This window comes from Hirsutella rhossiliensis, assembly GCF_020360975.1.
Source record: "Hirsutella rhossiliensis strain HR02 chromosome Unknown scaffold00011, whole genome shotgun sequence".
Classification (NCBI taxonomy): Eukaryota; Fungi; Ascomycota; class Sordariomycetes; order Hypocreales; family Ophiocordycipitaceae; genus Hirsutella; species Hirsutella rhossiliensis.
The window spans coordinates 607,294-631,337 of NW_025408677.1; the positions used below are offsets into that span (position 1 = coordinate 607,294).

The following is a 24,044-nucleotide window of genomic DNA, read 5'->3' on the forward strand; positions in this document are numbered from 1 at the left end:
CGGGTGGTTTTCTAGATCCTGGTAGCGTTTAGGGAGTCGTACAAGGTCATCGCGGTGAAATCGATGATCTCGTGCCGTCTTAGAGACTGCGGCAAGAAAGACACTATGAAATGTTTCGAGGTTTCCTCTGGATGTTGATCCGCTGGAAGCAGGGCCGTGAAAACGCTGTTGACGTAATCATCGTGCTTCCTCTTTGGCTTTGGTGTCCGGTCACTCTTGCGAGTTGGCTGGTCACCGTAAATCGCCTGTTGACTGCGGCGGGTGCGCGTTTTGCCGCGTGGTTCTTCAGGAATTGGTTGGTCACCTGACGGCTGCTTGTCCGGTTGCATGCTATTGCCTTCTGAGGAAGGTCGCCGGCGTGGTGGCAGCGGTTGAACTACGATCGTGTCCCGGTGACTCCTTCAGGACTTGGATCGCTTGAATCAGTCGACCTTTGGCTATCATAGCTTGTTTCTCTGTCTTGTTGGGGCAGAGACTCTAACTCCACTGGAGAGCTTTCGGCGTTATGATGCTCAGTTAGATCGCTGTTTGAACCAGCCACAGAACGTTGGGCAGGTGAGCTCGGGTCTGTTTGCAACGGTGGGTCTGGTGTTGAAATCTTTGAGCCGGTTGACCTGGAAGCTGGTGAGGCGTCCCTTCTGTCCAGCTGTGGTGTTGGTTCCTGTCACGACCCTGCGCGCCAGCGTAGAGACACCAGCGCAGAACCTCACCAGTGTCGCGTGCCCAAGCAGCATCACGTGCCCACGTGCGACCTCGTGCTTACCTGAGCGCTGCTGAGGTAACCTCGTGCATATGCACATAAGGGCCAGCTCGGTCGTGTAGTCTAGTCCTTCTTTCTTGCTCCTTAGCTTTGAGTCTTCGTTCATAGTGCCAATACATCTTTATAGCCGTCAAGGCTCGTATGTGCTTGGCCGTAACAGTTCCGGCGTCGGAAGGACCGGGATTCGCTCAGAGGCGTGAGAAGTCTGTCTTGCGAAGTTGCGATAGAGGCTGCAGAAGCTGCGATCCAGCGTCTTTAACATCTGAGATGGCACCTCTAGTGTCTTCCACCCCGAGTTCGAACCTCCAGGTCGCACCCAAGATATGATGATCAAACTCATAGAAATTCATCCAAGAGCGTGTCCCAGTCTCGCTGAGGAAGCGGATCGAGCGCCTGTGACGTTGGCTTGTACTCGGCGATTGCCTCAGTCTCGAGCTGTTCTTCCTTCTCTGGATCAAAGAATTCCTCCTCGTTGAATCGTACATCTCGGGACAGGATAACCTGATAATCCTGATTGAGCTTGGGGACCCAGATGCGATAGATATTGCTGGCGTGGTAGCCAACAAGGTATCCAACGTGTGCTCGTGGGCCAAGCTTGAATTGATTGATGTCTTTCCGGGCCTTGTATCGGCTGTTCAGGGGATATGCTTTGCATCCATACGCATACACCCCACGCCAGTCTGGTCGGAGATCCTTGTTTGCATCAAAGTCGACGTTTGGCGGTCTGTACCGGTACCATCGAAAGTGTTGGTGAAACCAACGGTCCATTTCTCCTTAGGCGACATCCAGTCGTTCCTCCGGCTTGAAGGATATTGTGTATCCAAACGGCTGCACGATAGACTTCTGGCCAGAGTTCTTGCGGCAGAAGGCCGAACATACAGCGCATTCGTTGCTGATTAATACCCCCAGGTCGTTCCGCACCACCAGTCGGTTCCTTGGTGTGCGGCGGCGGAAGTTCAATCTCAATGCCTACTTCTGTAGCCCAGATCTGGAACTCGGAATCGCGTTGGAAGGGCAGGTTGATGATGGTCCTTTCGTTGTCGATTTTGATCTTGCAGATCGATGCACCCGTATGTCGTTTAACTCGGGCTTCAAAGTCCTTAATGATCTGGCTGACTTCCGTTTTGAAGTCAAGGACCAGGAAAACATCATACCGCTAAACTCGTCGGTGACAAGTAGAACGTAGCGGTGTCCGTTGTATGCCGCAGGAACTCGAAAATGTCGATAAAGACCCGAAAGAACGGTTGCCTTGATTTGTTCGGGGATTCCCTGCGGGAGATAATCTCGGTTGCCTTGCCGGTGCCACAGGCCGTGCACTGAACGGTGGTTGGGCCCTTGATCCGGATGCCCTTTGTCTGTAAGACAAGTTGTTCAAGTGCTTGTGGCCCAGCGTGGCAGGATCGGTGATGCCAGGTTTCGGACGAATCCAATCGTGGTGGAGGCGGAACCCTTGAAATCGCCATTCTCTGCCGTCTTGGCCTAGTGTTGTCTGTCTGAAAGGAAGAAAATACGCCTTGGAAGGCGTTGAACACGGAGATCAGTGATTGTGGAAGCTTGAAGTAAGAGCGGGAAACTGGCTTGTATTCGACTACGTCGAGATCGTACTGGTCTGTAAGCCGACAAAGGATATCATTGTCGTCATAGGTTCCCATTCGAAGCGTGTTGTCGACCCCACAGTGCCATAGACCCTTCCTTGCAAGCTTCTTCGCGCTGACAATGTTCGTGTGGAATCGTGGCACATGCGCAACGTCGAGAAGAACAAGGGCGCGTGTGTTTCTTCCGTTTTCGCCATCCAGAACATTTTCCACCCTTCGAGTGCCCTGTGCTTCGACCTTCAAGGAACCTTCTCCGATCATAACGTAGTCGGTTTCCTCAGCTTCGCGGATGTCGGTCAGCAGACTCTTGTCATTGACGATATGGGTAGTTGCTCCACCGTCATAGATCGTCGAATTGTAAAGAGGATGCTTCTCGCGTAGAGCTGAAAAGACCGAGTCGGTGGTTCCACTTGTGAGGCCTTTGCATCGATTGTCAGTCCGGCAAAGTCGCCATGTTTGCGTGGGTTTCCTTTATCTCCTGCTTGATCTGTCTTGGCAGTGGCTGCCGAGGCCTTGACCGTGTCTACAAGACTCTTCCACTTGGCTTGCTTGAGCTTCCTTGCAGGTCTTGACGCGGCTGGACTTGACTTGTCGTCCATCCTTGACTCGCCATTGATTGCAATTTGTACAGCAGCGCAGTCAAGGGACTTCCATCGGTGCTTAGACGACGGCACTCCGCATGGACAGTGGCTTTGAGCTGCATCAGAGGCGGCAAACACGCTGTCAGACAGCTTGCTGCTCATTCTGGTGCTTCGGACCTGCTCGTGGAACAGTTCGCCCAATGCGCGTAGTGTGACATCAATCTTGAGGCCGAACTTTTTGCTGTTCATGATGTGGACCTTCTGCTGGCTTGCCCATGTCGCATCAAAGGCAGAAGTCGCTGTGAGAAAGTCATTGAGGGCAGACTGTCCTTCAAGCTCGGCGATCTTGTGTCGTTCGCCTTCTAACTTGGCTTTATTCAAGCCACGAGCCAGTCCTCCGGCTTGACTCTCTTTGTCTGGGTGAGGACCTGACGGTATCTTAAGCGTGCTTCCTCTTTCTGTTCGTCTTCAGAGGGCGCAAGGCTTGATTTCAGGTCGCGGACAATAACGCGAAGGTCAGACTTGAAGTCGTGTTGCCAAGATAGGTTTTATCGACAGTTGATCGGACCCAAACAGCGAGTTCAGCATAGGCGCGCTGCCGGTTGGCGAAGGTCGCTAGCTTGACTTTGTATTCGGACTGAAGACGTGTGAGTCGGGTCCACTGACCATCGTTGAGGTCAGTGGCCGGGTCTGGTCTTGGTCCGGCAGATGCAGCGTTCTGCTGGTATGCGCGTGCCCAAGCGTTAAAGGCAGACTTGTTGAGTGACTCAAGCATTTCCTCGGAAGTCATAGGCTCCTTTGGTTCCTCCAGGATCGGAGCATCCTTGTCGATATCGACAAAGCCAAAGACCTTGGAAGTCTCAGCCCTGAGACGAAATCGTCGTACCAGGAAGCCCATTCGGACGGTCTGGAGAGCGTAACCTCAGACTTGGCTGTCATCTTCGGAAAGCCTTTGGTGTTGGGAAATGGGCAGCAAGGAGGATAGAACGATTGGCGTAAGCAAGCAGACAAAAGCGGCAGGGTTTGTATCCCCTGAGTGATGTGTGCGTGTGGCGATAGGCACCGTGCGAGCGATCTTGCACGATGGTCGGAATCAGCTATGATGAGCGCCTAAGTGCTACCGGGCTCATAACTGTCAGACATTTGGCTCCACACGGGTCAGAGATGGCATCAGGCAATTGATGAGAATTATCTAAAGAACAAGAAGTGAACGAACGAACGCACGGAGCTGTGCAGCTCTTTATACGCAAATGAAAGGTCCGTCGCGTGATTACGCAGTAGTGGTTGCCTAGCAGGCAACAGCGGCGTTGCGAGTAACATCGTCACTTCATGAATAATCATCCTAGACAGGCTTGATATGCGACATCCTACCTACCTACCTACCGACATTCTGTCTCAACATCAATCTGGAACATCTCAACAACCATGGCGGCTATTGACGAAGCGCTTGCTTTCCTGAAGTCCTCAGAATCGGTCAATTACGCTGAAACAGCTCGCCAATTTGGCTGCGATGAGACCACGTTGCGCCGCCGCCATCAAGGCAAACAGCGCTCAAGAGTGAGTCTAGGGCTGATATTTGAAGATTTTGAAGTCGAATTGGCCTCGGGACCCTTGAATTGAATGAAGCGGAATCGGGTAAGGTCTTCAAATTCGACGAATCGAAAATCAGGAGTCTTTATTCAATTCATTCATCAAAATCTTGAATGAATGGCGATATGGTCGAAATATATGGTGAAAAAGGATCACCCGCTTCGCAGCTGCCAGCCAAGGGGCATGCAGGGGAAAAGGCTAATGCCCAAAGCCACCCACCAAGGGCCTCCTTTTCTTTCGGAGCAGACACACACGTACACATCAAGAAACTATCGGGAAGAAAGACAGACATCAGATATGTGTCAATTGCAGCGCACCTGTAGGAGCGCGTTCCACTTTTGCCTGCATGGCGCAATGGTCTTCGCAACAGAAACGAGCTGCTTTGACCCCCATCATACCAATAGATTCCACAATGCACTTTCCCCATTAGGCACGCCACAGAACCACCGTTACGGGCGACTGTAGGCCAGACTGTATCAAAACGCATTTTGGGCTGTGGGCACCCGGGTTAGATTACCCGATCGGGTCTAAGTGCAACTGGGTAACTTGTACCGGTATATTGAAAGAAATGAAAGTAAGCGTTCGCTCTGCGCATTGGTACACATTTTCAGTGCTTTCTCCCTTCTACGATATCATTGAGCCCGAATAGCGCTTTACTCAGTTAAACAAATATGCCTCGACCACAAATTGATCTTTCCACAGTTCAGGAGGAAATCACCGGCTTGCATCGAGATGGATCCTCTATTAATACAATCCGTACGCATCTTCTCGAGCATCATCAGCTTCAAGTAAGCCGCGCCAGTCTCTATCGATCGATCAAAGACTGGGGACTTCTTCGTCAAGCACGTACGATCACTTCAGATACCTTACGGGACCGAATTAGGTCGCTATTCTTTGATGAATGTCTTAAGGATGATTTCATGCTTAAACGACTTAGAGACGAGGGTTTACGATCTCAAAGTTCCGTCTTGAAAGAATTCGGCTTGAAGAGGGGCTCTACCGCCGCCAATCCCCTGAAGCGCTCCAAGTCGCAAGAGAACGCGCCCGGTCCTTTTTTAACAGCCAGGCACAGATCTCTACAACTCTACAAGGACATGGCCGGAACTATCTCTATACCTACGTATATGCGCCAGCAACATCATATTATTAGTCGTGATGCCCTATACGCAGAGTATCGAGACTTCACGCCTGAGAACGTTAGGGAACGATGGGGACGAACACGTTACAAACGACGTGACTTCTCTATCCATGGCCCAGACTGGGTCTGGTCTATTGATGGCTACGACAAACTTAAGAATTGGGGTTTTGAGATCTATGCTGGTATTGACGCGTACTCACGGTATATTACGTGGTTTTACTGTGGTTTTCATCCAGTACGAGCTGGAACGTTGCAAAACAGTACCTCCACGTACTAAACCAGCGGCACGCTATGCCTCGTATCTTGCGATCGGACCATGGTAATGAGACATCCCTCTTATGCGGGATACATTATTACCTATCCGGCATGCGAACGAAGGAACAGGTCTCTTATCTCGTCCCAATTGCATTTGGAGACTGCTGGTACTTTGGCCGAAGCATTCATAACACCCGGATTGAGAGCTGGTGGCATCGGTTAGGCAGTAATCGTGCTGGGTTCTGGCGAGTAAGTATAATTTTATCCATCATCTACCCTAGTTATACTAACTCCATTAGCAATACTTTCAATGGCTCACCGAACATGGCTTATTTGACAGTAGCTCAAGGGCGGATCGAGTGGCAATTCTCTATATCTATATGGATACTATCCGTCAAGAGCTAGTCCAATTCGTTCATATGTGGAACAGTCATACTATTCGACATCAGCCAAATCGTCCACACGTTCGAAGCGGGCAACCTACGGTCTTATATCATCAGCTTGATTCTGCTGGTGAACAGAATTATGCCGAGGAGATCCCACCGGATCGGCTTCGCATATGCACCGAGCTTTTCGATGAGGATACCACGAACCTAGACGACTACCTACCGCTTAAAACTAAAGAGATATGCGATTATTTGGTTCAATTAAGCATTGGAACTATATCTTCAAGTCCTCCGAACCCGGAATATCCATGGCTTGACGAGTACAACTCGCTCCGGACACATCTGCATCAGTATATTACTGATCAGAAGCAACCGGAAGTCACGTTACTTAGTCGCCCAGAAAATGGTCGGGACCGACTACAACAAGTCTTATCACAGTCTAATATTAGCCTAGACGATCTTGAACAGTTGAGTTTTAGGAGTGACGATGGTAATTAAAGAAAAAAGCAAGTGAACGGTTAAGATTGCGATTTTACATGAGCTTGACGACGTGTAACCATTTGCTCCCTATAGTCCCGTCCGCGTTAGAGATACCATCTTCTTGAGTCTCGCCTTCCTTGATATCCTCTAAGACCTGACCTGGGCTCCTAAATCTGACTTAAAGTCCTGTGAAAAGTCAAAATCCGCCTCAGATGCTACTTGTATCGTAGATTTATTCTCGGCCTCCTCCTTGATAGCCTCTACCTTAAACTTCTTGCTTGTATTCTTCGGCGTCGGTTTAGTCTTAGGAGTTGCTTGCGTTTCTTCGAAGACGCACTCTCTTTTTTAACTAAAGGTTCGTTCTTGGCGCTAAGAATATGTGCGGGTTCGAAGAGGTCGTCTGGGTTGTTGTCGCTCTCGTAAGAGAACAAAAAGATTAAAGAGTACTTAAAAGGTGATGCAATCGCCTTGTTTGGGGAAATCGAGCGAAAAGGTCAAGCAGGGATGTCGTCTCGTATGCTTGTGATGGATAATACGAGATCGAGCCTGGATTGTTTGCTAAGCAAGCTGATAGGAGCTTCCAGTCGCGATCGATTAAAGTCTCGTCGTTAATGGCTCTGCGAATAATCTGTTGAATCATGTCGGAATGTGACGGGAATTGCTTGGCTGGTTCGGAAAAGAAACAGTGTGTAACCTTCCGTACAAGACTAGGATATCCTACGTGATACTTCTTTACAGGCAATCCTTTATTATCGATGATTCTAAAGGACGCACAATAAAAGTTCACCGTTAGATCGAAGGGCTGGAGCATTGATCGCTTTCTTGTTGCCTGCGCACTCTCAGAGCGATGGGTGTTGCCCTCGTTCGTGGCCGTAACGAGTTGACGTAATCCATTTGTAGACTTTATAGCTGGGACTGTCATCGTAGGAGCTATCTGTCGTTCTGTTTGACTATCGTCGGAAGTGAGATCGATCGTCTGCGCGTCATGGTTGTTGGATCTCGAGCTTTGTATATTCGTCCGTTTAGTTTAGTTTAGTTTAGTTTTGTCGCGAAGCACGTCTGAGATCTTGAGCTCGGGGTGACCATAAGGGGTATACAGCTAAGGGCCCCGACGGGCTAGACAGAAAGGCAGCCTGCAGAGAGTTCTGAGGCTGCAGAAGACTATTAGGAGACCGCATTAGGCAGCCACACAGGCTGTAGAGAGACTGCATATACGGGGAAGCTGAAAGAGCCCTCGGCGACTAGGGAAAGTCAGTATGCAAAGGGGGCTGGGAAAGGAGCCCAGCCTCCTAGATATTGTACCTATACAACTGAAAAGGGGATATCAATAGGGAACCAAGGGATATAAATAGGGAGCCTAGAAGAGGGCATTGCAAGAGGGACAGACAGAACGGAATACAACAAATCATACCCATCGTTACACAATCAATGCCCACTTGCATGCTCTCTTCGTGAGAAGTTTAGTGTATTTTCCGTCCAGCAACTTTTGGTCGCTCAGGTCTCCGCAGGGGAGCACAGGACGTGCTGAGCTAGCAGGTGTCTACATGCTACATATCGTACACTTCACCCACTATCCAGCATTTCATCGGCTCAACGGCGCTCATGACAAACCTGTTGCCCGTCAGCGGGACGTCCAGGCATGAAGAGAAAGCTGTCCCGTGGTCAGATCAGCCAATTTGCTTCTGGGGCCTTGCAGCCCTTGATGACCTCGGCGATCGCATGGTCGCGAGACCTTGACGCCGCCCGAGATCGGAGCAGGTAACAGAAAGGATTGAGAGGAAAAGGTAGGGTGAGAGAGGAGAATAATGACCGTCTAGTGGCGTGGGCAGATCCCTCCGAAGAAGGAGCTCGCTTTCGCCTGACGGATTTGTCAAAGTCCTTGCCGATTGCGCGGTTGATGGCTGCAGCCGGCCAAGGTGCAAGCCGCATACGATGCCGTGGCGCAACCTTTCTGCAGTAAAAGATGTGTGCTGGCTCTTTCGTCGTCCGCACGAGCACGTCAGTCGCGCATCGTCGTGACCAAACCTTTCGTGGTAGTCAGCAAAATCCCCATGGTGGGTTCTTGCTGCAAGCAAGTTATGAAGCAGGGGCCGAGAGCGCCAATTCTGACGGACAGCTGGTTGTGGCTTTAAGCCTCAGGTCTCTGTATCGCTCCGGCGCAGAGGTTTCCCACCAGGCACTGAAAGCCTCTTTCCGCTGCAGTCGGGCAATTTTTCGCAGATGCGCTAGCGTCGGTTCGCCATCAGCGGGTTCTGGCAGTGATGCTCCCGCCTTTGCCAGAGCATCAGCCTCCTCGTTGCCTGGGATGTCAGCATGGCCGGGGATCCAATGGACCTCCACAGCTCCGTATTTTCGCGCCAAAGATTGAACTCAAGGAAGACCTCTTGCGAGGAGTCGCTCGGCGTGCCCGTAAGCATGTTGCGGTCGCGAGGTTGTCGAGGCAGACAAAGATGCGGTCAGTTTCTGGAAGGCTCACCGCAGCCTTCAACCCCTCCAACGCACCTTTCGCCTCAGCGTCGAAAACCTCGGCGGGCCCAAGACGGCCCTTGTCGCGCAAGACGGTGGATCCGTCCCGATGAACAACATAGCCATATCCGGCGTGGCCTTCGGCAGAACGGGACCCGTCGGAATAGACGACCAGAGTTCGGGGCGATAGTGCCTGGAGCCAATCGCGAAATTTCTTCGCCGTCTCATTTTTCGATGCACTCTGCAGAGGCGCAGTCTGCTCTTCGACAAATCCGCGCTGCAGCAAGGCAGGCCTTGGGCAGCTTGGTAGCAATTGTCGGAGCGCCGCAGCCTAGTCCGGAAGGGGTTTGGCTGCTTTTGGTACTTCAGCTTGATCATTTCATTCAGTATAGGGGCTTTTGGCCTCGACGTGCGCTTCACGAGCGGATGAGCTTCGTCCAGGGGTTTGAGACGCGCAGCAAATGCAGTCCGGCGCGCCTCGAGCAGCAGAGGGACCGGCGGTATCCCTGCCTCCCGGTGCAGAACATTCGTTGGTGTAGTTCTCCACACTGGCAGGATAGCCCGAAGAGATGTGTAGAGTGCCTTGCTCATCTTCTTTACGAGGTGTCCGATCCTGGACGGTCCTTCCTTGCCCGGCTTGGTCCAGCGCGGGCGCGTAGAACCAGGATACCAGACCTCCGCCGCGTAGAGCAGCACTGGAATGACGCAAGCGCAGACCGCTCGTCGCACAGCGCTCGGTAGAGGACCATGCCTGGTGTTTGTCAGTCTCCTGAGATGGAAGGCGACTGCTTGCGCTTTGGCCGTCCATTTCTCGACATGAGTCTTGAAAGACAGAGTGCTGTCGAGCCAGACGCCAAGCCAACGCATCGCCCGGCCCGGCCGTTTCTCAAATTCGCCATGGAGCACTGGCGGCGCCGTCTTGGGCGTCGTTCGAGAGAAGTGCATCACTTCTGTCTTCTCAGGGTCGAAGGAGATCCCGTTGGCGGCGCCCCACGATACAAGCTCACGCACATGATGAGATGCTTCGGCGGACGTCTCATCCAGGCTATCGCCGACGCAAAGGATAGCAGTGTCGTCCGCATAGCCGAAACGCCCTTTTGAGCTGCCCAAGCGGTAGATTGATTCCGTATACAGTAGGAAGAGGATCGGCGAGACTGGCGATCCCTGTGGCAGCCCGCACTGGAGAGGCGATGAATTCGTTGCGATATCTTGATAGCGGATGCGTGCCGACCTGTCTTGCATAAACGAGCCGACCCATCGCGCGAGGTTCGGTGGCCACCCTTGCTCCCGTAGGCGAAGGATCAATCTGTTGCGGAGGACTGTGTCGAAGGCGCCCTGAATGTCCAAAGTCACCAATGTTGCAACCTGCTTGCAGGCAAATGCCTCCTCGATGTCATGAATCAAGGCAGCAACGAGATCCACGGCCGATCTCTTCGGGAGCGCGCCGGCTTGTTGTGGGTGTAGTACGCCGAAATGGACCGAGGCCCACGCTAGACGCCGTGCGATGAGCCGCTCGAGGCCCTTGCCGAGACAGGACAAAAGGGAGGCGCCAAGCGCGGGGTGAGAGATCCCTGCGCCCCGGCTTGGCAATCATGACCACTTCTGCTTCTCGGAAGGGCTTCGGATGGTGGCCAATCCTGAGGCAGCCTTGATATAGCTGGTGGACGAGACTTCCGATCGCATGCCAGACAGCGCGGAGCATCCGCACCGTAATATTGTCGGAACCAGGGACGTATTCCCGGTGCGTAGCGTGGCGTCGCGGGTCTCTCCGGAGAGACTCGGTCGGTGAAGGGTATCGTCCTATCTGTGTTCACGGAGATCCACGGATCTGGGATGTCGTCGTTCGCCGTGCGCCGTTCCAGAGTGGCTTGTCGCAAGGCGGTGGCCTTTCCAGCTGCGTCTCATACACTCGGTCGTCAATTTGCAGGAGGAGCTTGAAACGGACCTGGAGACTTCAGCCAGCGGACGCCCTGAAGACGGAGGCGCTATCGGTGAAGCTGTCAATCAAGTTACGCCAGTAAAGGCGCTTGGCCCGGCGCACCACGCCATGGAGCCCTCTTGGCTAGCTGTACTTCTCGGTCGAAGCCGAGAGAGTGAACTCTCCTCCACGCGCGGTAATTGGCCGCCGCCTTTGCGCATTCTTCAGTCCACCACCGCGCACCATGCGTAGTCTTACGGGCAGGTCGACCGGCAGCTCTGGCTGCACAACCAAGAAGGTTCACGAGCGCCGACGCAAAGCTGTCGAGCTCGGAAGGAGATGCCGTGGTGATCGGGATGAAGGCGGCACCGGCCTCCACTAACTCAATGAATCGCTTCAATTCCTCGTCGGAGTTGAGATGGATCTTTCCTATTGGAAGGGGTGCCAGAACTTGTCCTGGCAGCGTGATACTAAGGGTAAAATGATCGGAGCCGGTTGCTAGATGATCCTCGACAACAGCGTCGGCCAGAGGTATGTTGCAGAAGGCGAGATCAACCGTATTGCCGTGTGCGTTGGTCGGGACATCGACAGGATTCAGTAAGCCGAGTCGATTGTCCATTGCCCAAAACGCTATTTCTTCGCCGCGGTCCTCTCGTCGACCGGCCTGCCAGCTGGGATGTTTGGCATTGAAATCACCAGCAACAAGACACTTGTCCGGTACGGTCCACTGAAGCAAGATTTCAAGGGCTCCGTCGTGGTACGGCTGCCGATAGAAGTTGACGACTGTTATGCCGTTGACGGTGAGCCAAAGGATGTCACGAGTCGCCGCAGGTCTCTTTTGATCAGCGACGAGACCTGCGGAACGCCGGACGTATGTCATGACTCTCGGGCGAGTGTCGCGGCCGTCCCAGTCGTTGACGGGTGAGAAGGTGTCGTAGGCCTGATGCGTCTTAGTGAGGCATCGGCCGTCTTTCAGTCCTGTCCATGGCTCCTGCAACAAAATAATGTCGTATTGTTCCGAGTCGGCCAACGCAAGGGCACAATCGTGTGCCGGCGGAATCTTGCCTACGTTGGCTTGGAAGATTCGCAAGATCCTCCTATCGCTTCGATTGCGTGGAAAACAGCGAGGCATTAGGGTAGCGTCACAGGACTAGTGCGTCGTTTCTTCGATGGGACGACAGGGAGGAACTGGTCGCCGTCCCTTACATGCGGCGGCGTTGTGGCCACAATGATGCATGGGGTTGACGGCGCGGCTGGCTCGTAAATGGCGCCCATGTCGGAGCTTCCATCTCCTCCAGCTGCCCGCGGCGCCGTTGACTCCAAGGAAAGTGTCTGCGGCCTGCCAGGGCTCTGATCAGACTGGTCGGACACTCTGGCCTTTGAGTTCGCCGCTTCTGCTGCGCAGAGAGCTGAACTCCCATCTGCCGTACCAGGCTCTTCTCCTCCTTCGTCAGGCGCCGGACCATGCCGTGAACGCGCTTGGGGCGGGCAGGGCATTTGGGGTCATCCGCGCAATGGGGTCCAAGGCAGTTTGCACACTGCTCGAGGGCGGTGCATTCTTGGCTACGATGGCCGGTTTTGCCACAACGCCTGCAGCGCGCCGTTCGATCGCAGCTGTGTCGAGCGTGGAAATCCCAGCACTTGTCACATTGGCTAGGAATGCTGGGCTTGTCGATATAGCGGGCGAACCGGCTGGCGCCGAACAGTCGCCAGGGTCTCTGCGTGGGTTCCAGGAAGGATACAATAAGGGCCTGGGTAGGCATATCGCCCGAGTCGTGTCGCGAGGTCCGTATGCTGATGGGCTTCAGTCCGGTTTGGCAGGCAATTTCTTCTTTGACCGCCTCATCGAAGTTGATCTCAACGCCGCGTAGGTCCGTGAGCCTACGGGGGCAATCGGCTACGACATACGAATGCCATTTCTGGCTAATCTCTACGGCCGTCGCGTCCAGATCTACGGCCCAATCCGCCTGTCGCTGCACGAGTAGTTCGCGCGTGGCCACATCCGATGCCAGGATGGCCCAACCCGTGTTTACCGGGAAGGCTGCCGGGATGCGGCGTAGGTCGATGCCGACTCTAGCGGCGATGTGGGCCCGGATAGCGTATCTTTCATGGTTTCGGGCCGGAGCATCGACGTCAAGTCGGACAAAGACACGCAGGTCTTCCTTGGGTGGGGCCACGGGCGGTCGTCCTGAGACGAGTGGTGGTTTGCTGTTTTCGCTGTGGTGGGGCGGAGGCCGTAATGGCCAGCTGTCCTTGTGTCGTTTTGCCGGATGTGAGAACGCTGCTGTACGTAGGTTTCGGTGGTTCCTCAAGGTCGGCGAGCGATTGAGTCCAGAGGTTCAGAAACTTGGTGGCAACTTGCTTTGCGATGCTATTGTGGGAGCCGGACGTGAATTGTTTGGCTGTCTGTTCGAATGATTCGCTAAAGGCCCGAAAGACTGCCAGCTTGGCATCATGGGCTGCCGTTTGGTCGCGAGCGATCTTTGTAGCCGCTTCGATGATGGAGACAGGTGCATTTTCCGTGGACCCGGTCGAACCAGGGCCATTCGGGATTATTTCCGGCTGCGTTCCTTCCGCGACGGCAGCGTTGGGCGTGTCGCTGGGAGACGTCGGTCGAGGGAGCTGCTGAGCCGCCAGGGTTGAGACATTTGGACGAGCCTCCGCCGGAGAGGACAGTAGGTGCTGAGATGCACGGGCTGCTAGATCAGGTGGCGATTGTATGTCGACAGCACAGGGAGCGGCGCGCGAACCTGAGGCTGGTGCCATGGCCGCTGCCGGCGCTTTCGCGCGGCGCTGTTGCGGAATTTTCAAGAGCACTGTTAAGCGAAAAGCTGTATGGATAGGCTACTTCCTTAACACTTGCGTGCCAAGAAAGTAAAAATGCAGGGAAGGATGGCTGGTGCCCGTCAGTTTAGTTTAGTTTAGTTTAGTGTATTTTCCGTCCAGCAACTTTTGGTCGCTCAGGTCTCCGCAGGGGAGCACAGGACGTGCTGAGCTAGCAGGTGTCTACATGCTACATATCGTACACTTCACCCACTATCCAGCATTTCATCGGCTCAACGGCGCTCATGACAAACCTGTTGCCCGTCAGCGGGACGTCCAGGCACGAAGAGAAAGCTGTCCCGTGGTCAGATCAGCCAATTTGCTTCTGGGGCCTTGCAGCCCTTGATGACCTCGGCGATCGCATGGTCGCGAGACCTTGACGCCGCCGAGATCGGAGCAGGTAACAGAAAGGATTGAGAGGAAAAGGTAGGGAGAGAGGAGAATAATGACCGTCTAGTGGCGTGGGCAGATCCTCCGAAGAAGGAGCTCGCTTTCGCCTGACGGATTTGTCAAAGTCCTTGCCGATTGCGCGGTTGATGGCTGCAGCCGGCCAAGGTGCAAGCCGCATACGATGCCGTGGCGCAACCTTTCTGCAGTAAAAGATGTGTGCTGGCTCTTTCGTCGTCCGCACGAGCACGTCAGTCGCGCATCGTCGTGACCAAACCTTTCGTGGTAGTCAGCAAAATCCCCATGGTGGGTTCTTGCTGCAAGCGTTATGAAGCAGGGGCCGAGAGAGCGCCAATTCTGACGGACAGCTGGTTGTGGCTTTAAGCCTCAGGTCTCTGTATCGCTCCGGCGCAGAGGTTTCCCACCAGGCACTGAAAGCCTCTTTCCGCTGCAGTCGGGCAATTTTTCGCAGATGCGCTAGCGTCGGTTCGCCATCAGCGGGTTCTGGCAGTGATGCTCCCGCCTTTGCCAGAGCATCAGCCTCCTCGTTGCCTGGGATGTCAGCATGGCCGGGGATCCAATGGACCTCCACAGCTCCGTATTTTCGCGCCAAAGATTGGAACTCAAGGAAGACCTCTTGCGAGGAGTCGTTCGGCGTGCCCGTAAGCATGTTGCGGTCGCGAGGTTGTCGAGGCAGACAAAGATGCGGTCAGTTTCTGGAAGGCTCACCGCAGCCTTCAACCCCTCCAATGCACCTTTCGCCTCAGCGTCGAAAACCTCAGCTGTTCCAAGACGGCCCTTGCCGCTCAAGACGGTGGATCCGTCCCGGTGAACAGCATAGCCGTATCCGATGTGGCCTTCCTCAGAACGAGACCCGTCGGAGTAGACGACAAGAGTTCGGGGCGATAGTGCCTGAAGCCAGTCGCGAAATTTTTTCGCCGTCTCGTGTTTCGATGCACTCTGCAGAGGCGCAGTCTGCTCTTCGGCAAATCCGCGCTGCAGTAAAGCAGGTCTCGGGCAGCTCGATAGCATTTCGTCGGCTCGCCGCAGTCTGGTACGGAAGGGCTGTGGCTGTTTCTGGTACTTCAACTTGATAAGTTTGTTCACGGTCACGACGGGAGCTTTTGGTCGCGACGTGCGCTGGACGAGCGGGTGAGCTTCGTCGAGAGCTTTAGGCGCGCAGCAAAGGCCGTCCGACGCCCTTCGAGGAGTAGAGGAACGGGCGGTATTCCCGCCTCCTGTGCAGCACGTTCGTCGGTGTCGTCCTCCACACTGGCAGAATAGCCCGAAGAGACGTGTAGAGTGCCTTGCTCATCTTCTTGACGAGGTTGCCAATCCCCGACGGCCCCTCCTTGGAAGGCTTCGTCCAGCGCGGGCTTTTCGGACCAGGGTACCAGGCCTCCGCCGCGTACAGTAGCACGGGGATGACGCAAGCGCAGACGGCTCGTCGCATAGCACTCGGCAGAGGGCCATGTTTCGTGTTCGTCAGTCTCCTAAGATGAAAGGCAACAGCTTGCGCCTTGGCCGTCCATTTCTCGACGTGTGTCTTGAAAGAGAGAGAGCTGTCGAGCCAAACGCCGAGCCAACGCATCGCTCGATGGTGCCCGTCAGCGGGATTTTCAGGCGCGCTCTAGGGTAGCCCCGCCAAGTGCGATCTACCGGAAACAACTATGTCCTTACCTTCGGGTAGAGCATGAAGACACATGGGCTGTATTGTTTCAAGTGGGTTTGCTACTCATCGTACTCTCGTACTCGAGTATCCCTGAAATTTATTCGCGGCTTGCCACTGGTGGGAATCCATCGCAGCCGCGTGCCTGGAGAAGTTGCCCAAATTTTGAATCCGTGCCGCCGACTTCCCAAAGGACGCCGCCAGCATCCTAATTGGCCCGCGCCTCGAGCCCCACCACCAGTCCGGATCGGAGGGGCGGCGCGCGGGCTACAAGAGACTATATCCAGCGACCATGATACACACCGCCGTGCCGGTGGGTCGTTAAACGCCCGTGGACAGGGCGTCGTAGCGAACGTGGATAGCGGCTCCTCCATGGAATCGGCTACACAATCAGCAGGGGGCGACGATATCTGTATATCCACGGCCCCTGCCGTAACGGCAGGGATGGATATCCGCGGATACGATTGGCTCGCCTGGTCGCTGATTCTGGACTCGCCCCACCCGACCAGATCAGCGGTGCTCAGCAAGCCCTCGGATACCATCGGATTACAGCTAGAATCGTTCACGCCCCAATGCCCGATGCCGCTGTATGGGGGACAGACTACAATCGATGCAAATTTCATGGCTGTAACAGGCTGAGCCCGTGAGGGTCTCGGCTCCGCTCTCGACAAGACCCACCGAGCTCCGCTTATAAGCTCGTACCAATCTTCGAGAGCTTTCCTTTCCTTTCCTCTTTCTTTCTCCTTAGCTTTAGGATACTCGTCGCAGTCGCTCAACTAGTTGTCAACACACTCAGTTGAGACCGTTACAATGGCAAAGTATTACTTGGACTTCAATGAACTGACCCGGATAGCCTCTATTCGTTACCAATACAGGAAAAACCCTATAGCCGAAGCCCGGGATGAAAACCCCCCTTATTCTATCCTGTCTGCGCATATGTCTTTCAACGTTGAGCATCTTGTCGCCTATCGTGGTTGGTGGATATCGTAGGGTTGGACGGTGACGTTGAGAGTTTTGCGGCGTTGTTGAGGTGTTGGTTGCGTGGTAACGCTGCGCAGGCGGCCGAGGATTTTCGACCGTCGGGCGAGGTCGTCCGCATGCGTGTGATGTCGCCCACACGGGTGCTTCAAGGCGGCGGTAAATGACGGGAGCGCCCCGCTAGGGATGACCCAGGTCCCTAGAGGCTGTATTCCCCATTTGGTACAACCTAACTGTAAGGCAGGATGGGCTAGTCTGCCGGTCTCGACCTCCCCCCAAAGGTCGTGTCCCCGGTCGGATTCGAACCGACTCCGCCACGAGGGCGGCCTCCAAAGCGTATGACCAATACGCCACGAGGGTTTGAATGCCAGGCGGCTTCTTGATGCCTGGCCACTGGGCTCCTTCGAGCCGTCACTACGTCAATCACAGCCTCCCTAAACCGACTCCACACACGCCGAATAATACTCCCAATGAGCCCTTATGGTAGCTCTGGATCAAGGGGAGCCAACGGGCGACATGGACCTGAGAAAGTACTACTGTGACATCCGTCGATTCGGGCCCCAAAGGATGGGCCTTGCCAAAACGGCACCACAGGACAGGTCGGCACTAAGCCGGCCGGTGGCGGACCATCGCCGGTACGTAGGCCTGACGGTCCGCCGTGGGACGGGCTAACTGCCTAGTCCGGCTCAGCGGGTAGGGGTCGTCTGAAAGTGGAGTAATCAAACATACACTCCTGATTTTCAAACATACACTCCCGACCTAAGCCCCATTTGGAAGAAGACCCCGCCACCAAAATTTGGCGCGCGCTTTCCCAACGCCCTGGCTTGCCGTGACCATCGCCGCCGCCCACCCGCCCAGCCACCTGCCTTTTGGCCGCCATCTGCATTTTCGCAATCATCAACAATTGAAGCTATCACCACTTGACTCAACACAACAGCAACGCCGCCGCCGCCTACCGCAATAGTCACGTCTAGTCAATCGTCCCGATGAATTCGACCGAAAGCAATACCAACAGTAGCACCGAGGCTATCACGGAGATGTCTTTCGATACGTATGATGAGGCGCTTGAAACACTCAAAGCTACGCAAGAGCTCCTTGGCTACGTCGTAGTCGTTGCAAATAGCAAGAATACCGGCAAGCCTAGGCGCAAGGAAGCCAATATCCGCTGTGAATACAGTGGTCAGTATAGGCCCTGGGACGAGGCAGAGGGTATATACAAGACGTCATCCAAGAAGTCGGGATGTGACTTTCGCTGTTACATCCGCTTCTACCGACGTTGCAATGCATTCAAAGTCACCATCAAGCACGGCTCATAACCACGAACCTCTATTTGAGCCAATTGCTAACCCCATCGTCCGTCAACGAAGCCAACGCAAATTCGGCATCGAGCGTCTTCATAGCCTCGTCGAGGGCTTAGCAAGAACGTCAATAACAAGAGCAGGGATATCGTGGATGCTATCCGACAGGAATATCCTGAGCTCCTTATTACCGATTCTGATATACACTTCATCCAGCTGCAACTTCGTGCCTTCCGTTACGGCGCCTCTACATCTACACAAGCCTTCCTCGATGTACTCAAAGATGCTAAAGCAAAGGGGAAATCAGCTACTATGCAGTTGACCGTGGCCCTAATGGGAAGGTTTGGAGGTTTTTCTGGACATACGATGACTGTATTGCTGACTGGAAGCGTAACCCCGAGCTCCTTATCATGGATAATACGTATAAGGTCAACCGCTTTAACATGCCGCTTCTACAGATCATTGGCACAACAGGGCTACACAAGAGCTTCAGTGTAGGCTTTGGCCTCACTGCCAAGGAAGACGAAGGCGCGTTCCAATGGATCCTCTCACAGTTGCGTGAGGCTGGTCGGCAGGCTGATATTCCGGACCCGGGCGTTGTGATTACCGACTTTGATACCGCCCTGAAGAACGCCCTTGACTCTATCTTCCCATCAACGCAACAACAAGTGTGCGTTTGGCATATGATGAAGAACGTGATCCTTCACATCAAGAAGAAGTGGGAAGGATCCCTCGATGGCACCGAGATTGGCGGAGATAGGCCAGAACAGGAGACTCGCCTCGCTGCAGCAGCCGCTCTCGACGACCCTATACAGGCAGATAATGCCATTGACGAGGACCGACCTATCGACCGTGCCACTGATTACCAGATTCAACATGCCTCACAACTGGCAGATCAGTGCGTTGAGCAACAAGATGATCGTGAAGATGACGATGGAAACCCAATACTACCCCCGGCTCCAAGGCGGACTTTTGAGCACACAGCTGACGGTATCCGTGATGCCTGGGTTTCAGTCTTTAGGGCTCGCACGGCTGAGGAGTGCAGAGATCAGTGGGATCTACTCTGTATAGAGTTTTCGGATCAGCCAGGTAACCCTAGCCCTAACTACCCTCCTACTCTAACCTTTACTAAATAGCTCCTCTTATAGCTCTCGTTAATTACCTCCGTACAACCTACTGGCCATGGCGTGCCCAGTTTTCCACCTACGCTATCCAACAGTACCGAAATTATAACATTACGGTAACTTCCCGTGTGGAGAGCACACATCACGAGTTGAAGTCACGATTACGCAACCGCTTCATTGACCTCCATCAGCTACAAGAGCACATCAGAGGGCTCGTTACCCATCGGCAAAAGAAGCATCGCGAGAAGCTTCAATCCGAGTTTGCAAGAGCTAGAGTTGAATGGGCCAAGCAGACGATTATGAAGTCACTGCACCGAAAAATTGGCTGGCAGCCGATGAAACAGATCTTCAGGCAAGTTAGGCTAGCCTGGCTGAGCTTGCCGATAATCGAGGCATGCCTACGATTTGTACGGGTGCTTTCACGATGCAATGGGGGCTGCCCTGCCGGCATACAATCCGCGATTTGATCCAGGCTGACGCGGCCGCCCTTATACCATTGCATCTTATTGATAACCACTGGCGGGTTTACGGCGTGACTGTAAGTATCTTGCTCCAGCCATAAGTACTATACTAATTTACTAGCAGCCTGAACAACAGCAATATATCGATGCAGACCACGAAGCCGATCCTGACGTTGTCCAGCCTCGCCGGCGTGGAAACAGTAGACGCGAGGTATCCTCCACTAGAGGCATCTACGGGCCGGATCCTTAGTGCTTGGGAGCAAGAGGAGCATAGAGCCAACCCAGAGCTCGTATCACGGCCACCAGAGACGCAAAAGAAGAAGAGGAAGGGCACAGGCACCACTATCATGAACAAGAGGTCGAATACACTTGCTTCCGTGAGCAGCCGGGTTGACGATCTTGCCCAGCAGATCGGTGATTTCATCAAGTCACAAGCAGCAGCAACGCCGGTGCTGTTATCACAGGTGCCCTCACTTCCACAGGTGCCGCTGGTGTCACAGGGATACCAAACGACGATGCCCTCACTTCCACAGCCGGCGCCGCCGTCACAGGGATACTATGTGATGCCACCGCCTACACCAATTGTGCCTGTATACGTACAGGCGCCGGCGCCGTCACAGTGGCAAGAACCGCCTCCTCGTCACAGGCACATCACGACGGCTTCATGTGGGCACAGCCGCCGGCACAGTCTCACGAGACGGCTACGGAGCATTTCCAGCAGCTAGGGGATCAGAGGACACGGCACCATACAAAACTAGCAGGCAGGCCGGTCACAAATTCGTTCCTTACGTGCCTCGCCCTCCGCCGCGTCGGACGGATCCTTCCTCACAGTCACAGTCACAGTCACAGAGGTAGGCAAAGACCTTCCGCCATTATATGCATATTGTATATATATCGGAAGATCGATCGGGCCGGGCTTATTGATAGCTTCAATTGAATGACTCTAAGGGATGCATCTTCCGGCGTTGGTAATAATTGCAGATAGAATCCATATATGTCAGACAATAGTGTCCCACACCTCGCACGTGACAGCGGTTGATCTTTGTGGCATCAGTCAATTGATGAGAATTATCTAAAGAACAAAGGAAAGGAAAAGAATCGATGCACACATTCGTGCAACAATATATACCCGATCATTGCGGCGAAGCCGCGGCGCAGCAGTGGCAGTGATCGAGCATAAGGTTTCAGGAACTGACACGGGCGTGATATGCGACAATATATCTAGGCAGGCAGCCGCGGCAGCGGCGTTGGGAAAGCGCGCGCCAAATTTTGGTGGCGGGGTCTTCTTCCAAATGGGGCTTAGGTCGGGAGTGTATGTTTGAAAATCTGGAGTGTATGTTTGATTACTCCTGAAAGTGGCCGGCGTGCTGCTGTTCAAGGTGAAACGGGGCGTACTTCCATCCCTGCACACCATTCCGGAGTGAGTATGGTCCACATCTGAGACGTAAGCCCACGGATTTGACTTGTCGACATTGAACGCTAACCCGGAGTATTCGGCGGGGTGTGGTGAGTAATCGAAATGTAGCCCCGTTTGCCGTATGGGCCGCCGCCTTCCGGATGCGTGCGGCCAGTAACGGGTCGGGGGCACCCTGAAACCCACCACGTGGCAGTAACAGCCAGCCGTATCGTCAGCCATCTGGTTACCGAACAGGTCGTACCACCAACCGCGCTCGTGATCGCTGCAGAAGTGCAACAGTTCGTTCACTCCGACCATGTTACACAACGCCACTAAGGATGGCAGACCGTGGCTGTCGCAGTACGACAGCACTCGCCATGCCTGGGCCGGGGGTCGGGCGGGAGGTGGCTTCCCAAAGACGACCGCCGTTTGTGGCTCGGCGGTTCCGTCCGGGTCTCTAGTCCCATACGGCGCCGTCGCGAGAGCTCGGGCTGCCTTCGGATCGACCCGACCGGCCTTCGGTCCTTTCGCGCCGGGATCTTTTCTTGGCGCTTCACAGGCGTTGATCCTTCCCCTGGCTGGGTTTACCCATAGGAGCGGGTTTTTCACATTGGGGGCAACGGGATGCACTGTGTACCCGCGGCCGGGAGCTGACACGCTAACGGGCGTACAGCCGAAGAACATTCCGTCCGATACAATCAGCCTTCCGTGCACATCGCCGCCAACCCCGCCACGGTCGGGCCTTGTGCACATTACGAAGTAACTCGGGGTGCCGGCCGGTCCACCGAGCCAACAGGCGACCGTGACCAGCGGGCGGCCCAGCGGCACACACTGCTGCTCCGACGCCGTAATGTCCACGGTCGGTACGCGTGGAAACAGTAGCGCTGTAGTCACACCGGCCACCAACGCCCATAAAGGAGGCGGGCCAACGATCGGGAGTTTGGCACAAACGGTGGCCGGCGAGAGGGGAGTGGTGGGCGCCATGTCGAGGCGGTTGTAGGCTGGGTCCGGACGTCGGCTTGCCACCTTACCCGGACTGCCAGCTGTCCTCGTGTCTGGTGCGGCTGACCAGTAGATAACCTCGTAATCTGACGAGAGCCGGTCGCACTGCTTGTGACGCGAGGCTCGGCCAGCACTGGCGGTGTCGGGCACGGTGCGGATGTGACCGCAGGCAATGCTTTCCCGAGCTGCTACTTATGGCGGCGGGCGGGGGCCTTGCCTTTGGCTTGGTAGGGGCCACACGTTGACCGGGTCGGCTACGTGTGCTGCCCCACCAGTGGTGGTGATTTTGACTAGCCGGACGCCTTGACTAGCTGATAGTGGCCCTGCTACTTGGGCCACAGCGGTGAACTTAAGAGGAATCGATCAATGCTCGATAAGTGATAGAGAGGAGCTGCTATTCGTCCTTAAGTCCGAAGATGCTCTGCAGCTTTTATAGGTAAATGGTTTGCCTATATAGTATTGTCTCACACTTCCTTACTTTATTAATCGAGGTATAAAGGATGGATATGAAGCAGATGCTTAGATGCTAGCAGCGTTCTACTACATTCCGCTAGAGTCTTCTGCTTAAAACAGACTATGTCGGCAGAAACGTATATATACAAGGTGTGGGTCGCAACCGTATGGGGCATAAATGTAGCTGAGGACGTCTTACGGGGAGCTAGCGCGATCAAACCCAGGTACGTACGCGATGCTAGGATAGGTTTAGGAAGAAAATTGCCCGGCCTTATCAGCATATAAGCTACAAGCCTGGTGGGCCTAAAAGTCGGCCGCCGACCCTGTTCTACAGGGACGGGGGGGTGCGTTGATTAAGGACAAACGCGTTGATCGGGAAGGAAAAAAAAATTACATAGAATGATGATCCTACTACATAAATGTAAGTACTACTGTTTTCTTACATAACCGCGCTAATTTCAAATTCCATCAACACCAACACGCATTTTCGTATAGCAACACATCACTTGGCCGAGAACCTAAGATCGCGATGTCATACAAGAGGCGGCTGACTTGGTGACCTTGGAGGCCATAGAGCGTGCCACATTGCAGGTACTGACCCTTGAGGCTGATGGGGTATAAATAATAGGTGACAGCTTCATTGAGGTACCGGGCATAAATTTGAAGTCATCAAGGCAGAGCTAGAATAATAGTATCTTCATCAGTTTCAGGTCACGATGGTATATAGAATCCCCGACTTGTTGCATACATCGTACTGGCGGGATTAGTTATGCGTTTAACCGATTAAATGTAATACTTTGTTTAGCTAATAAATTTGCGGGGCTAAGAAGTACCTGCCTTTCCCCAATCAACGCGTTTGTCCTCAATCAACGCACCCCCCGTCCCTGTGGAACAGGGTCGGCGGCCGACTTTTAGGCCCCCTAGTAGATGATGTTAGTGCCGCGTTCCGCATTAATAGCGAAGGTGCGGAATGCGAATTGTCAAACACAGGCTATGTGCGCCATTTGCAGCGTCAACTGCTGGAGTGTGCATTCCACTTTTGCCTGCGTGGTGCAATGGTCAATGTGACACGAATAGATAGTAGACTGTTATCGTCTAAAACTCTAGACTAAATTTGGAATGCTAGGAATAACGTCCCGCATTAATAGCGAAGGTGCAGAATACAAATTAGCAGGTGGTACACTGTTATCGCCTAAAACTCTAGACGAAGTTGGAATGCTAGGAATAACTTATTACGTCTTAGTATCATTAATCCTCATACAAGTTTGGAACCGTCACATTAGT

At 53.9% G+C, this 24,044-nt stretch overlaps 2 protein-coding genes across 2 annotated transcripts; one reads left to right on the plus strand and one right to left on the minus strand.

Moving 5' to 3' along the window:
* Positions 1-11,260: 11,260 nt before the first annotated feature.
* Positions 11,261-12,444, minus strand: HRG_08895 (endonuclease-reverse transcriptase domain-containing protein; the record flags this gene model as incomplete). Its single annotated transcript, XM_044867366.1, has 2 exons — positions 11,261-12,319; positions 12,376-12,444. 2 exons carry the CDS (start codon positions 12,442-12,444, stop codon positions 11,261-11,263), a joined length of 1,128 nt encoding a protein of 375 aa, XP_044717387.1.
* Positions 12,445-18,734: 6,290 nt separating this feature from the next.
* HRG_08896 (MULE transposase domain-containing protein) lies at positions 18,735-19,482 on the plus strand (the record flags this gene model as incomplete). The annotated part of the gene is made up of 4 exons (XM_044867367.1): positions 18,735-19,222; positions 19,289-19,314; positions 19,377-19,413; positions 19,473-19,482. 4 exons carry the CDS (start codon positions 18,735-18,737, stop codon positions 19,480-19,482), a joined length of 561 nt encoding a protein of 186 aa, XP_044717388.1.
* Positions 19,483-24,044: the final 4,562 nt, after the last annotated feature.